Below are 15,819 nucleotides of genomic sequence, written 5' to 3' on the forward strand. Positions count from 1 at the left end.
AAAGAAAGAAAGAAAGAGAAAGAAAGAAAGAGAAAGAGCTAAAAGAAAGTTAGGAGTGGGACTTGGGGATATGAAGTAGTAGGGAAGAGGACTGCTGCTATTTATTATAAACCTCAACTTTTAAAACTATATCCTCGTACTACTTTGACAAAAATTAAAAACAACTAGTTAGAAAAACATTTTCATGAACTAGAGGCCTACTTCTCAACTTGTGGGCTGTGAAATTACAGCCAGAGGCCAGCAACTCCACATGCTCACCAAGTGTCATCTGCACACCAAGCAAGGTCTTAAGCACCGTATGTACAAGATACATATGTACATACTGCTTTCATCACTACAAATTAAATTAAAAGCATTGCTGAAATTGTAATAATATTCAATCATTAAAGATCATATCATTCAACTGATACTAAAAATAGCCACTATTCTATGATCATCCATATACTTTTTTAACATTAAAAATAGTTCTTCACTCTGAGTAAGTTTAGGAACCCCTGTGAAAGCTGAACTAAAATACTATGGGTTATTAAATTTATGAGACTGCCTTTGTAATAAACGTTTGGAAGGCAGAGATAATTCTTTCTACATAGCTATAACTACGTTTCCACATCTTTCCAACAATTCAGAGTTCCTTGAAAAAGATATCATGTTCTAGAAATCTTTGGATTCCTACACTTAGTACAGTTATTGACATACAACTATAAATAATATTTAATGTATCTTAAGTGCTTTCCCTGTTAGCTATTGCTTTAAGCACTATATGTATATTTTCATTTTATTACTATCATGGAAACACAGCCTTCAGAAGTTGGTACTCTTATGATTCCTATGTTACAGAAGAGAAAACTGAGGCACAAAAGTTAAGTATTTTTCCCAAGGACACATGAGTGTGAATGTCAAAACTAGAATTAGAAGCTATTTAGAATTAGAATTGCAATCTCTTTCTGTGCTTTGGCTCTTAATGTTTATGTAAAATATTAATAAGTGGTCGATGATAAAAACATTGAAATAACAAACCTAGAAGCAAATTCTTCTAATTAGTGACATAAAATAAAATTATGTTATTCTTCGATGGAAAATAAAATCATGTTATTCTTTTCCCCATGTATATTTTAAAGGCTGTTTATGTGACAATCTCACCTTTTGCTTTTTGTTCTGGATCTTCTGTTGTTCTATTTGTTTCTGAAAATTAAAGACAAAACATAGTAAGTACTATGCAAGTCACCATTCAGTATCTCAAAATATAGGACAATATTTAAATGAATTCGATAACTATAATCAAAGAAAAATATATTTGATCATACAATTCAATTTTCCTAAATCCTGAATTCATTACAAATGAAGTTCATTAGAAAATATCAAGATTTGGGCATATTTCAATTACTTATACTAAAAGTCACCAAGCACTGACTAGGCACCAGGCTAAGTACTCCTTGTCTATAAGGTAGGGGAGTTGGAGTGGGTGATAGACATCAACTCCAGGTGTCTCTAAGGTTCAAAGATATGTGGGTGGGGAGAAGCCATCATTAAAGCTTGTTCAATGTTGTTATTGTCTCTTAAAACCAGAAAACAACTTGAATAATTGATATCATGTGCTTTAAAGGAATGCAGCATGTCACACTGCTTGGAATATTAGTCTGCTACTCTAAGGACTTCACATATACACAGATGATCCATTAGGGGAGCTCGTGCTGAAGCCCAGGTGAGAAGCCAGAGATGAACCCAAGACCCCACCTGTGTCAGATGCACTAAGTAAATCACAGTCAGTGTCTCTCCCACAAATAGTCTCTCCCACTGTCACCTAGGACAGTGACACCCACCAAGAGCCTAGACTAGCCAAAGAACATCCACCCCTCACAAGGAAAACAACAGCATATGAGCTGACCATGTATTTTTAACCTCATTTGTGCACCTATAACTTCACATCAGGATGAGTGTGCAAATTAGGATCTAGTTAATTTTCAAGGTAATCAGTTGATTACAGCCCTAGTAGGAACTTATCTGTTCTTTGGGTATTTCTAGGAACACGGGCATATGCATATGGGTTGGAGTGGGAACAAGGCAGAGTCTGGGAGACTGACAAAAAATCAGACTCTGTCCTCTCCCACAGAAGCTGCTTGAGGATGTCAGTGAGATCAGGGATGCAGTCAAGTGAACATTGACACGGATCACTCAATTTGTTGGTGTGGAGTTTCTCACATTCATTCATATAAAACATTTCAATTTGGGGAGATGAAAAGTAAATTTGAGGCTGGTTTTAATGCAGGGAAGGGTTTTTTATAAGTCAACTCTTGTTCCATAAGAGGAAGAAAGGGGAACTAACTTTGAAATCTAGTGTACCAGGCTAAGTGCTAAGCACATCATTTACGGATTCTCTTGTCTTCTCACACCCTTAGAGAAGGTCTTACCTCCCTCTTTGTGCACAGGAGAAAATAGATGGCTAAGAAATTAGAGTCCCCAAAGTTATCAAGGCCAGCAGTTTACACAATTCCAAAGCATACGTTCTTTCCACTGAACCATTGTGTACCTTTCTTCAAAGAGAAATAAGGGGACAGAGAAGTGCCAGTCTTGACTTTTGCAAAGAGTAGATTTTATAAGGTTGACAGCACATACCTCCTGGGCAGTGCTGCAAGAATAATGCAGGATTTTTTTTTTTTTTTTTTTTTTTTTTTTTAAGGACTTGTAGATCTTGGTAGAATGTTCTAGAATTTCGGATCTTTTTAACTATAACCTCTTTATTATAAAGTTAGGTTGCTGAACTAGACCATTCAATACCATTCATTCAGCAAATATTAACTGAGCACCTAATAATATCTGCCTGGCACCCTTGTAGTCATCGGATATACAGCAATGAAGAAAAACATAAAAAATCCCAGTCCTGAAGGAGCTCTTTCTAGTGGGATCAGCATTACCTGCAGGAACACTGCAACCCTCCATATCCCCCAGTCATTGCATATGGCTAATGTGATTAGAAAAATCAAGCGTAAAATGCAAGTTTCTAACTGGACTAGATAGAACAGGTGGGTGCTGGTCATGAAGGGGAGTTTAGGGCTCTCCACAGATCTTCCCACTCTTGGGAGGGAAATAAGGAAGGAGGAGTAGTTTGAACTGGTCACATTCCAAATAGAAGTGGAAGGTGCTGATCCTGATGTGGGAGGGCCCTGGCCAAGTCTCCCCATGTCCTCTGGACTCACATCCTCCCAGGAACATGGACGGTGAGTGTGGTTGGACATATGCCCAGAAACAAGGGCCACCATCTTTCTTCCACTTCCCATGCTATATCTAAAAGGGGGGTGGCAGTCTGACCTAAAGCCTGACCCAGATCATTCCAGGCCCCAGGCCAAAAGCTCTCTTATTCTCATTCTTGTCCTCTTCTGTCCTTCACCTCACATCAACAAGCTGAGTTCTGAGACTCCTTTTGGATATGGAGAAAATACACAGAGAATACGTTTTAGGCTCTATGAGTTTTATTGCTTAAATTTAGCTTAGGTAAAGGAGCTTTCTATGAGATTCAGCTTACCCCAGGAGCATTCTGCAGCGATAATAATGAAGTGCTACTTTGCTTTATTCTCTGTACCTATGCTTCTCTGGAAGATCTCATTTGAATCTCACTGTGCCAAAGAGGAAAATGACTTGAGCCCATATTATATGCAGGCATTGTTCTAAGCACTTAACACAGACTCCCATTTAAACTTCTCATCATTCATAGGAGGTAGTTATAATTTTACAAATATGGCAACTGAGGCACACAGAGGCTAAGGAATCTTGTCTAGGGTTACAAAACAAACAAAACCAATTTCAGAAGCTATATTCCATAAAATACTACTTTAATCACACTCTATATCCCAGTAATGGGGAATTCATTAACTAAAGGGAGCTATATGCTCAGCCCACCCCTGAAAATTACAAAAGTACAAGCCCACATGTAACTCATAGTGTTTAAATATTCACATTCAGAAAAGAAAGATGTTACACTACTCTTTACCTGTCTTAATGTTACTTTTTTTCTCCTTTAAATATTTTGTCAGAACAATAAACACCTTACTAAAAAGAATAGGATATGATATTTAAATGCAACCACTAAAGCAAATAACTTTTGTGGATTTTGTGGATTCAGATATACTGTACTTGGTCAGGCACGGTGGCTCATGCCTGTAATCCCAGCAGCTTGGGAGGCTGAGGCGGGCAGATCACAAGGTCAAGAGATCGAGACCATCCTGGCCAACACGGTGAAACCCTGTCTCTACTAAAAATACAAAAATTAGCTGGGAGTGGTGGCGCGTGCCTGTAGTCCCGGCTACTTGGGAGGATGAGGCAGGAGAATCGCTTGAACCCAGGAGGCGGAGCTTGCAGTGAGCTGAGATCGCACCACTGCACTCCAGCCTGGCAACAGAGCGAGACTCCATCTCAAAAATAAACAAAAAACAGATATACTGTACTCTATCATGTTCCAGCACTGCGCTAACCTGCTGGCTGAGCAGTTCTTGCTGGACTCAACATACATTCAAAGCAAATTTCCACCCAGGCCTGTGCATCCCTGTGGTAATGAGTGCATTACCACACTGGCATCGGTTCTCTCCCTGCACCTGGACATGGGACTCTGCTCTATCCCTGAGCGCCCACACTGACCAGTCCTCATGTCACAGCTTTCCAGTCTCCTTCTCTCTCTACTAGCACTTCCTTAGCTCATGCTGTATCACCATCACCTATTACTAGTAAGTTGCCTAACCATCTTCCTACCCACGCTTTGGCCTCCTTCCAATGGCTTCCACCTCGCACCAGCTGCCTGAGAGTTGCTCTGAATACTGTTGTCACCTCGGGCCAGCAGGCACCCCACCTCTCTGACCTTGGCTTTGCTAACTTGCAGGCAGGAGTAATACTTATCTGCTGAGAAAACTCAGCTCCCTGACATGTGCGCACAGTACTTAGCTGAGTGGGTGCTTCAATAAAAGTGGGTCTGCTTACCATTAGTGTTCATTTTTGTTTCCTCTGGACATGCTGGAGCTGAAAACAACCTGTTCTAGAAGCCCAGGGACTTCTTCCTTATTTAGTTCTCCTCTTCTGTCCAGAGAATGAAGACTGGAAATGGAAAAGAGAACTTTCCATGCCCATTTCTGCCCTTCCATCCTCTCATGATGAAATTAATATCCTTCCAATATGAAGTCATGTATAAGGTGGGGCAGTAGTTCTATTTTCAGTCTTTTGAGAAACCTCCTATTGGTTGAACTAATTAACACTCCTGCTAACAGTACATGAGGGTTCCCTTTTCTCCACATGCTCACCAGCATTCATTACTGCCTGTCTTTTGATAAAAGCCAGTTTAACTCAGGTGAGATGATATCTCAGTGTAGTTTTGATTTGCATTTCTGATGATCAAGGATGTAGAGCACCTTTTCGTATACGTGTTTGCCATTTTTATGTCTTCTTTTGAGAATTCAGATCTCTTGCCCATTTTAAAAATCAGGTTATTAGATTTTTCCCTATGGAGTTGTCTGAGCTCCTTATATATTCTCATTGTTAATCCCTTGACAGATGGGTAGTTTGCAAATACTTTGATGTATTCTGTGGGTTATCACTTCACTTTGTTGTTTCCTTTGCTGTGCACAATCTTTGTAACTTAATGGGATTCCATTTTTCCATTTTTGCTTTGGTTGCCTGTGCTTTTGGGGTATTACTCAAGAAATCATTGCCTAGACCGATGGCCTGGGCAGTTTCCCCATTGTTTTCTCTTAGCAATCCCACTGCTAGGTATATATCCAAAAGAAAAGAAATCAGCATATTGAAGAAATATCTGCACTCCCATGTTTATAGCAGCACTATTTACAATAGCCAAGCTTTGGAATCAACTTAAAGGTCTGTCAACAGATGAATGAAGAAAATGTATGTACACATATAATGGAGTACTATTCAGCCATAAAAAAGAACGGGATCCTGTCATTTGAAACAACATGGATGGAACTGGAGGTCATTACGTTAGGTGAAATAAGCCAGACAAAGAAAGACAAACATCACATGTTCTCACTAATTTGTGGGTGCTAAAAATTAAAATAATTGAACTAAACGAGGTGGAGAGTAGAAGGATGGTTACCAGAGGGTGGGAAGGGTAGCTGGGGGAGAGGGGAGCAGGAGGTGAAGATGGTTAATGGGTACAAAAATATAGTTATATACAATGAATAAGATCTAATATTTGATAGCACAACAGGGTTACTATAGCCAACAATAATTTATTGTACATTTTCTATGCCTGTATTGAAATATCTCATATAGTCAAATTTATACATCTACTATATACTCATAAAAATTAAAAACTTGGGGGAAAAAGGTGCAGCAGGCTATCCAGGGAATGATCAAAACTTCTAGGTGCAGGACAAAATCTACAAAGGATGGATGCAGGGGCTATTTAATTTTAATCTTGCCTCCTGGCAATGTAGCATGATAGTAAATGTAAAATAAGCATTATCTGTTAGAAATACGTTAACTGGCTGAAGGTATTCCTTTGTGATTTTAGTTATCAAAAATGCTATAATCTTCTAAAATACCAGTAAGGATAAAATGAACTGATTTCATTATGTAACAAATTAAAAATATCTTATACTTCAAAAATAATGACAATATAGAGAATTCTTCTGTATTTTATTGCACTCAACATTTAATAGAAGACATTTACATTATTTTTAGAAAATCCATTGATGTTGCACAATGGCATATATTTGTAAAGACAAGGCTCATTAATTCAGATATTTGGAATTAAAAAGTATTTAAAGTTAACCACAGCATAATGAATCCTCAACGTCCAGAGTTCTACAAAAATCCAGTAAAACTTATTTTACTCGTTCATCAGTTTTATGTCACTTAGTTTTCCTAAAAAAATATGGCTTTATAAAAAGTAGCATTCTATAATTCACAAAATGAAGAGCTTTATTATAATTTGAGTATCACCTCTGTATCATCCATATCACAGCTTTAGAAAATTATTGCTTTTCTTATTATCTTATTATTTCAGGTTTCATTACACATTGAGTACCCATGCAGGACTCACTACATTGTATAATAACTATGATCTATAGTGATAAAAATATAGAAATCTCTTTCATTTTAACCCTAAAAGCAGGGGGAAAAAGTCACCTTATCTTAATGTTAACAAAATCAAGAGCTACCCCTAATATATCAATCAAACCACTTCTTATGGCTTTGCTTAGAGTTGCTCATGGTCCTTTCAAAATGATGTGGTAGCTACCTTCTTTTCTGACAAAGGATTATTTTCAACACAGCAATTATTTCTGAGCCCAAAATAAACCACATTAAATAAAGAAGAAAATCTTCAGTGTAGAAAGAAAAAGGCTCATCGCTGTGAAATAGCAGCAGGCATCGGGCTCTGTGAGCTTTTCACACATCCTCAATCAACCCAGCTCGAGGCGTTACTGAGTTCATCTAGTAAGAGCACTGAGCAGTCTCTAGTGCTGCAGGCAAATTACTTAATTAGCCAAAGGCGGAATAATCTTTAAGTTATGCACCAGTAATTTATACAGATTTTCTAAAATTTAAACAAATGCTGAAGAGACTATAGCTATTATACGATTAATCTAAGGTGCTAACAAAGCATTTTTGCATGATAATAGTAGGGTCATTCTTTTTCCTTGTGTCTTAACAAGGAATTTCAGCTTTCCCCTCTCATTTGAATAAATAAATGATAATTTAAAACTTTCATTGAAATATTAAATTTTTCTAATTAATCAGCTAAAAGTTACAACAATTTCAAAAGTGTTAATCTGAATACCTGAAGCTAATGTAGAAATTTTTGATAAGAATATCAGTGCAGATATATACAACTCAAATCTTCACAGCTAATGATGATCTCTGTTAGCGTTCTTAGGAGTGCTAACACAAAGTATTCTTAATAGCTTTTAAATCATGTTTAACGCAGTTTACACAAGTCAGTCCAACAGTTAGTGCTAATTACTAATAATATATGCAAACCCTGCCAACACAATTGCTGCTACATCACCAATATAATTATTAACTACTATCTGAAAAACACACATAAATTCAGGTAAGACTAAAAGCTATGTCATAAAAAGAAAAAAGAAATCCAATGGATCCACTAATGCTATCAAAAGGGACATGCAGGAATGTAACACGACATTTTTTAGAAACATGTGTTTCTAAAAAGAAAAAAAATACACTAAAATGCCAGTGGACTAGAATTCATTCAAAACATCTTTAGTGTTCCTTCCCAAAGATCTTGATCTGCTCAGTAATTGCTTCACAAGATCTATCACAGCGAGCGTATGGTTAGGCTGGTCCTCCTGTGGTGGTAGGGGCAGTCTTTTTGAAGCTTTAAGTATCTGCAAAAATAAGGGGAAATCTAAATTAAAGGACCAACCAGACATAGACTGTGAAACTGCTTCATTTTCATTCTACTTTTTAAAAAATCCACCAACAAAGTAATTTTTTTTTTTTTTTTTTTTTTTTTTTAAAGGACAGCTTGGTAACAGAATAATCAACTACCAAAAGAAGCTCCTGGGGATGACTTGCAAAGCTACTGATGAAAATCTGAGGTTCTTTAGAGCACTCGAGAATTACAACTGAACTGAATAATCTCAATCTTTTAAGAAATACAGCATTAAATTTTTCTTCAATATTTTCACTCTATTAAAAAGAAACAGAAATCTAGTATGGTATTTGAAAAAGAAACACAAACAGTTTCAAGGATCAACTGGACACTATAAGCTGCATTTAAAATATATTGCTTTAAAAATTAAAATAAATTTAAAACATATTGATAACATAAATGGTTGACAATAAAAGTATATAAGTATTTTAAAAGAAGTAAAATTAATCCCTATCCAAGTTTTTACAACTTTTTTTTCATTCTTTAGTATCTGATTTGTTTTACTATCGCAGCATTGGATTTGTGTTACAATTAAACTAGAAAAGGAGCTGGTACAGAGAAAGGCCCTGCAAAATCTTGATATAATTTTTAAAGCTGGATTCTAATATTTCCTTTCTTCTTTCCTCCTTTCCTAACAATTTCTATCTATCTATCTACACATAAGCAACCCAAAACTTTTTATGTAAATGGAATTGTTTGAGAACTAGACATTTTATGTATACCTTTACATATCCAACATAAATGAATGCTTATATTCCCTCAAAAAGGCAGTACAAAAATATTCATAGCAGCTTTCTTCATAGTCAACAAATGAGGAAAAAAAAACCACTGTGTCCATTAACATTAGGATGGATTAAAAACTGTAGGAAATAGTTACGAATTAGAGCAAATGACTACACATAACAAGGTGGATGAAACCACAGACAAGATGTTGAACAGAAACAAGTCGCAAAAACAAATGTGTGTGTTTACAGATCTTAAATTCAAGAGCAGACAAAACTAATCTACGATGACGCAGTTCACAAGAATGGTTACTTCTAGTTGGGGTATTACTGAGAGGTAGGAAGAGGAAGACATTTCTGGGGTGCTAAAAGCTTTACATCTTTTTATCTTGATCTGAGTAATGGGTACAAGTATATACACATGGAAAAATTCAACATTTAAGTACTTCCACATGTGTAAATTATATCCCAATAGAAAAGTTTTTTTAAAATGAGTTTTAGATTGTCTTAGCATTCAACAATTTTCTGGACTTTGATTTAAGAGGAAGATACATTTCAGAAGTACTTTGGGAAAATGGAAAGTTGTTCAAAGTATAATGATGAGTATTCATATAAAGGCAAATAAACTAAAAGTTCTACGGCAATTTTGAACAATTCCAATAAATGTCTGAAGACCCCACTCATAAGTGGTTATGGTGTAAATCTAACATCTCCAAAATCAGGACTGTCATCTCTTTTGCTACTCTCCATTTCCTCCTGTCTTCTTTCTCTCCATTAACATTCTGCCATTCATTCACAAGGACTCAAGCCAGAAATGTAGGAACCTGGACTCCTCTCCCTCTCCCATCAAATTATTTCCAGCCCCAGTTTATATGAAATGAGACACCTTTCCATTCATTCTACTACAGCCAAGCTCCCACCATTTTAGTTTAGCCTACGGTAGCTGCCTCTTACTAGTCTCTACCTCCTTGCTGGACTAACTCTTTTCAAATTGAGATTCGATCATGTGACTCCTCTGCTTGGATTTTTTCAGTGGCTTCTTGTCATTTTTAGGCACAGATCCAAAGATCCAAAAATTTTTTTTTTTTTTTTGAGACAGGGCCTCACTCTGTCACGCAGGCTAGAGTGCAGTGGTGTGATCATAGCCTACTGTAGCTTTGACCTCCTGGACGCAAGGAATCCTTCTACCTCAGCCTTCTGGGTAGCTGGGACTACAGGCATGTGGCATCAAGCCTGGCTATTTTTTTTTTTTTTTTTTTTTTTTTTAGAGATGGGGTTTTACTGTTGCCCAGGCTGGTCTCAAACTCCTGAACTCAAGCAGTCCTCCCACGTTGGCCTCCCAAAGTGCTGGCAATACAGGCGTGAACCACTGTGTCCAGCAAATCAACACTTTTAAACATAGTATATAAGATCCTTTGAGAAGAGACACTTGCCTACATTTCCCCTGTCCTCTTTCACCCCTGTCTGGCATGCTGTCATGGCCTTTGTGCTCTGTAAGCTCTAGCTTCCTCTGCTCTCCTCCTGCCAGCTCCTGGAGCTTTTTATCAACACCTCAAAACAGCTAAAACTAGCACAAGGACATCTGGGAGGCTAACCTCATTCTCTGTCCCACCCCTCTGAAGCAGGGTGAGACATCTCTCCTTCTGTGTGTTGCTGTCCACAGCTCTGAGAAATTAATTATACTTATTTTACTCCATCATGTACCCACAGGACTGTGAACCAAGCCAGCACAGCATTGTCAATCATGTATCTTCACTGGCCAGTACAGAGCCTATACCACAGCAGTTGCTCAATATGTATTTTTTGAATAGATGATCAATAACAACAATATATATATAAAGCACTTATGGAATATTAGCTACTAAGAATATAAAATCAATTTCCCCCTTTGCCCCAGATCTCTGGTGTTGCTAGCCTAAAACCGGTTATAGGCCTTACCGATCAATGTTAAAAAATGCTGGGTGATGGGGAGACCTGAGTGAAAGTTCTGGATGGATGCAATGGAGTGAAACCATTACCACTGCTAGAATACTCAGCAGTGGGATAAGTTGCGAGTGGCATCTCCATTTTTAAAGAGAGGAGCAGCAGAATTACCCAGGAACCATGATGCTCACGTATCTCATTCTGAAGAACATGATTACATAAAGCATAAACTGACTTTTAAAATTCTTTTCTGGCATGGTATAACAGAAAAATAGTTAATAGACTCGGTCATATGACCTAAAGTATTGTTTGAGAGGAAATTTTACTCCAATGAGCTTTCACAAGTAATTCCTTCATAAGTCATTCAATTTGTGTTATGTATATTTATGCTGTCATATTGCTACAAATATGCTGTATGGTTTCAAGTAAAATTACGAATTTAAGGAGAAAGGTGAAAACTTGCTAATGGATGAGAAATTCCAAAATCAATCTTAAAAATCTAATATTCAAAATGATTGGCCTGCAATATCAGAAAAATCAAATCTTAAGCTTGAGCTTCCGCATGCTTGCCAAGAATCCACCTGCACAGCACTTAAAAATTTATAAATATGCAAGAAAGAAGGCAGGATGAAAACTACTGGACAACTTACTTTTCTACTATACATCATAATTCAACCTTTGACATTCCTGAGGCCTATGTGATGAACTAATGCAGATTAACAGAAAGACGCTGAAGAATATATAACACATCTGATTTTACCACACCAAAACAGCTCTCAAATCTCTCAGCTGTTAGGTCTTTATTTGTTTAAAATCCTTTCAAAAACGACAGCTGACAGTGTGGACTCTGGAGTCAGAATGCAAGGATCAATCCCATTTCTACCACTTGTCAGCTCTGTGATCTGGGGAAGCTTACTTGGCCTTGCTGTGCCTCAGTGTTCTCATCTGTAAAATGGAGAGAATGGCATATCTACCTCTTGAGGTCTTAGAACTATTAAAGGTCAATCCATGGAACGTGCTTAGAAGAGCACCTATATAATGCTTAATAAACATGAAAGTTCACTGTCCCCTACTTTAGATGGAGGCAATGGTGATAATGTCCCTTGGGAATAGCACATTGATAACTACATTATTATGAACTTTGATAAGCTATATTAAGACTGTATAACTTAGTCTTAGGATAATCAGGAAAGGCAGATCAATCATCAATTAGGTTCCAAGGGCCAAGAAAAAGTGAACGAATATCCAGCACTTTGCAGAAGTCCTCAATTTGAGTCTTCCACTGAATAAAAGAATTTTAAAGACTGAAAAATGGCAAGGAGGTAGGCCTTACAATGAGTGTTCCTGCAATCAGATGCAAAATTAGACTGAGAAAAAATACCACAAATATAAATTTATGAAGATTGCACAAGTGAATAATAAAAACATTGTAATATGAAGTAGGACTAAGTATAAGACTTAAGGCTTATAGAAAATAAGAAAACCAAGTGCAATAGTTAAAAATACAGTCACATGTCATGTAGCAATGTTTTCGATAGACCAAATATACAATGGTGGTCCGATTTGATAATGAAAATTCCTACTGTCTAGTTGCATCTTAGCTTTCATAACATCCCAGCACAACACATTACTCACGTGTGTGGTGATGCTGGCGTAAACAAATCTACTGCTCTGCCAGTTGTATCAAACAATTATGTACAATACATAATACATGACAATGATAATAAAGGACTATTAATGGTTTTGCTCTCCTATACTTTTATGGTTCTTTTAGACTATATTCTTACTTGTTAAAAAAAAAAGTTAACTGTAAAACAGCCTCAGGCAGGTCCTTCAGGAGGTACTCCAGAAGAAGTCATTGTTATCATAGATGACAACTCTATGCCTGTTATTACACATGAAGACCTTTCAGTGGGACAAGATGTGGTGGTGAAAGACAGTGATATTGATGATCCTGCAGGCCTAGGCTAATATGTCTGTGTCTTAGTTTTTAATAAAAAAGTTTAAAAAGGTATAAAAATGCTTATAAAATAAGGATATAAATATATTTTTATATGGCTATATATGTTTGTGTTTTAAACTAATTTTTATTACAAAATCATCAAAAAGTTTTTAAAAATTAGGTTTACAAATTAAAAAAAATTACAGTAAACCAAGGTTAATTATTAAATAAAAATTTTAATAAATTTAGTGTAGCCCAGCATTTATAAAGTCTACAGCAGGGTACAGTAATGTCCTAGGCTTTCACATTCACTCACCACTCACTTGCTGATTCACTCAGAGCAAATTCCAGTCCTGTAAGCTCTACTCATCAAGTGCCGTATACAAGTATATCTTTTTATTTAATCTTCTATACCAATTTTTACCATACTTTGTCTATGTTTAGATATGTTTTCATACACAAATATTCACCATTGCATTATAACTGCCTACAGTATTCAGTACAGTAACATGCTGTACAGGTTTGTAGTTTAGAAGCAATATGCTGTATCATATAGCCTAGATGTATATGTAGTAGGCTACTCTGTGATGTTCATACATGGACAAAATCACCTAACGACACATTCTCAGTCTGTATCCCTGTCATTAAGTAACACATGACTGTATTGCTGACTCTCAGCCTTACATCCTCCATTGGCAGGGTCAAACTACCACAATGCAGTGGATCATTCAAATGTTTATGATACCAAGTTATAGGTTACAACTCTCCATGGGGTCTTTCAGAATGGAGCTTCTCTTGATCTTGTTTGGAGGTTCTAGCAGGGAAGCACAGCTACTCATATACCCTTCACTGAAGACAGGTCCTCCTCTATCGGGGATGGTCGTCCTCTTCAACTGAGCATGCAGCTTTGGGAGGGATGCACATGGAGTGGAGAGGGAGGAAGGGGACACCTGCCTGGCCAGTCAGATCAGCCAAATAGACCCTGGCGATCAATGGGGTGACAGATGTCACAGCCAGATGACCCTCACATCCATCACAGAGGTAGATCTTGGTCTACCTCTAAGATCAGGCTAATTAAATACTAAACAATAGTCAGAGCCACCACTTACTGAGAGCTTATTATAGGTCGGGAACTATGCACATTAATCAAATCTTCATTTGTATGTGCTTTGGTTCTTAAAAATCTAAAAAAAGCACCTTACTCCATCACCTCAGACACTTGGTGTTTCATATTTACATTCTAAATAAACTATTGGGTTCAGTTATAAAATGTTAAAATAAAAGTATAGAAATTTTTGGTCTGAAAAATATTATCTTTCATATCTTCACAAAAATCAGATCACTATTTTAAAATATGAACTATAACTAGAAATATATTAATGTTGTAGAAACATTACTTTTAGGAATATAAAATAATTTTCTGTTAAGGCATGGAATAGTCATCAAAATGCTAATTCTGTAACTGGTCCTGCCTTTTTGATAGGAACAGGGTACTCTGTGAAGCATTATTCAAAAATGAAAAGGAAACCAGCAGAAGGACATAAATATCAGCTGCCCTTGCCGTGTCCAAGTATTTTAAACACAGATACACACGGCCTAGTAGCCATCATGTAAAAGGTCAATTTCTCCATGGACTGCTTTTCTCATTTATATTATAATACTAATAATTCCATTCTCTTAATCAAATATTTGTTTCTACAGATAATTATTATTAATGCACATGACAGGAAAATTATCAAAACCTAAGGCATCCCATATAAAACTAAATATATTCTTTGATTATTTTATCCTTTTTTTATTATTAAAGAAAGAAAATTGAAATTTAGTATTTAATAAATTTTGGCAGGCACAATTATTTCTACCAAAATCAGTAATAGAAATGCACATCACTGCTACAAAATTCATGTTAAAATGGAGAAAACATAAGTAAAGGTTGAACAAATAAATATGACACAAAAATAAAATGCAGAAATGAGAAGAAATACACTAGGGAAAGAGGGAGGATTTTCCAAATCCTCTTCGATAGAACATTCTTTCCCACTATGAGAATAGGAGGTTTATAAACTCACTTCTCTTTGCAGGTATAGTTTATGTCATCCCTAAAATGCATTTGAGAGCATAGGCTTTGGTGGAAATGCTGTTCCCATTCTTTATATTAACTGGTAACAAGAGGGGTCAGGTGGAGGAAAGTAGGAAAAAACAGGGAAAAGTGTGCAATGCAGTGAACTAAAAGGAAACACCCTGGGGCACTGACAAGCACTGGGCAGCCTGGACTGTCACAAAGCACTAAACATGCTCTCAGGAGAGATGGGGAATGGGGAGGAAGAGGAGTAATGTCACAATTTACACACTATTCAACTTTCATCCTAAGGCAATTCTGATTCCACATCCTCCATCAAATAGTCTGTCAATCAAAGAGGAAAACAAAAAAAAATCTAACTTCTACTACTACCACCGTCTATAATGGCAAAATCATATGATCATTAACGCTCCTCAATTTCTAGCTCAGCGAATATGTACTGCACTGAATCTGATGTGTATTTTCCATTACTTTGGTTGAACTGATAAAAACATAGAAAAATTTTAAATTAAGGTATAGTTAATCTCTCTCAAAATTTTTATGCTTCGTAGATTCATTATAAAGCTGCTGGTAATATTAACAGGATATATAAGAATAACAAAAGAGGAAAATACAACACCCAAAATGTCATACCTGGTGGTACTTCCTGTTGTTCTTCCACAGGAGAAATGCTTACTTCTAAAACAGATAATAAATTTATAATCTGTTACATATTGCTGATCAGTGTTTAAAATATGTATTGCCAGATTTAAGTAATGAT

The 15,819-nt window shown here is 36.5% G+C and overlaps 1 protein-coding gene across 19 annotated transcripts in view; it reads right to left on the reverse strand.

Moving 5' to 3' along the window:
* ASPH (aspartate beta-hydroxylase) overlaps positions 1–15,819 on the reverse strand; it is a 221,683-nt gene that overhangs the window by 114,507 nt on the left and 91,357 nt on the right. For 9 of the 19 annotated variants that reach the window (XM_008000726.3, XM_008000732.3, XM_008000725.3 and 6 more), the window contains 2 exons: positions 15,693–15,737; positions 1,141–1,182 (listed from right to left, as the gene is read on the reverse strand). In XM_008000726.3, the coding sequence (XP_007998917.3) occupies positions 1,141–1,182; positions 15,693–15,737 (87 nt within the window). Of the gene's footprint in view, positions 1–1,140; positions 1,183–6,616; positions 8,346–15,692; positions 15,738–15,819 lie in introns of those variants that run through there. The other 10 variants (XM_008000734.3, XM_073018119.1, XM_073018118.1 and 7 more) reach the window with 3 other exon arrangements.

The sequence above is a fragment of the Chlorocebus sabaeus genome, chromosome 8 (genome assembly GCF_047675955.1).
Source record: "Chlorocebus sabaeus isolate Y175 chromosome 8, mChlSab1.0.hap1, whole genome shotgun sequence".
Taxonomy (NCBI): Eukaryota; Metazoa; Chordata; class Mammalia; order Primates; family Cercopithecidae; genus Chlorocebus; species Chlorocebus sabaeus.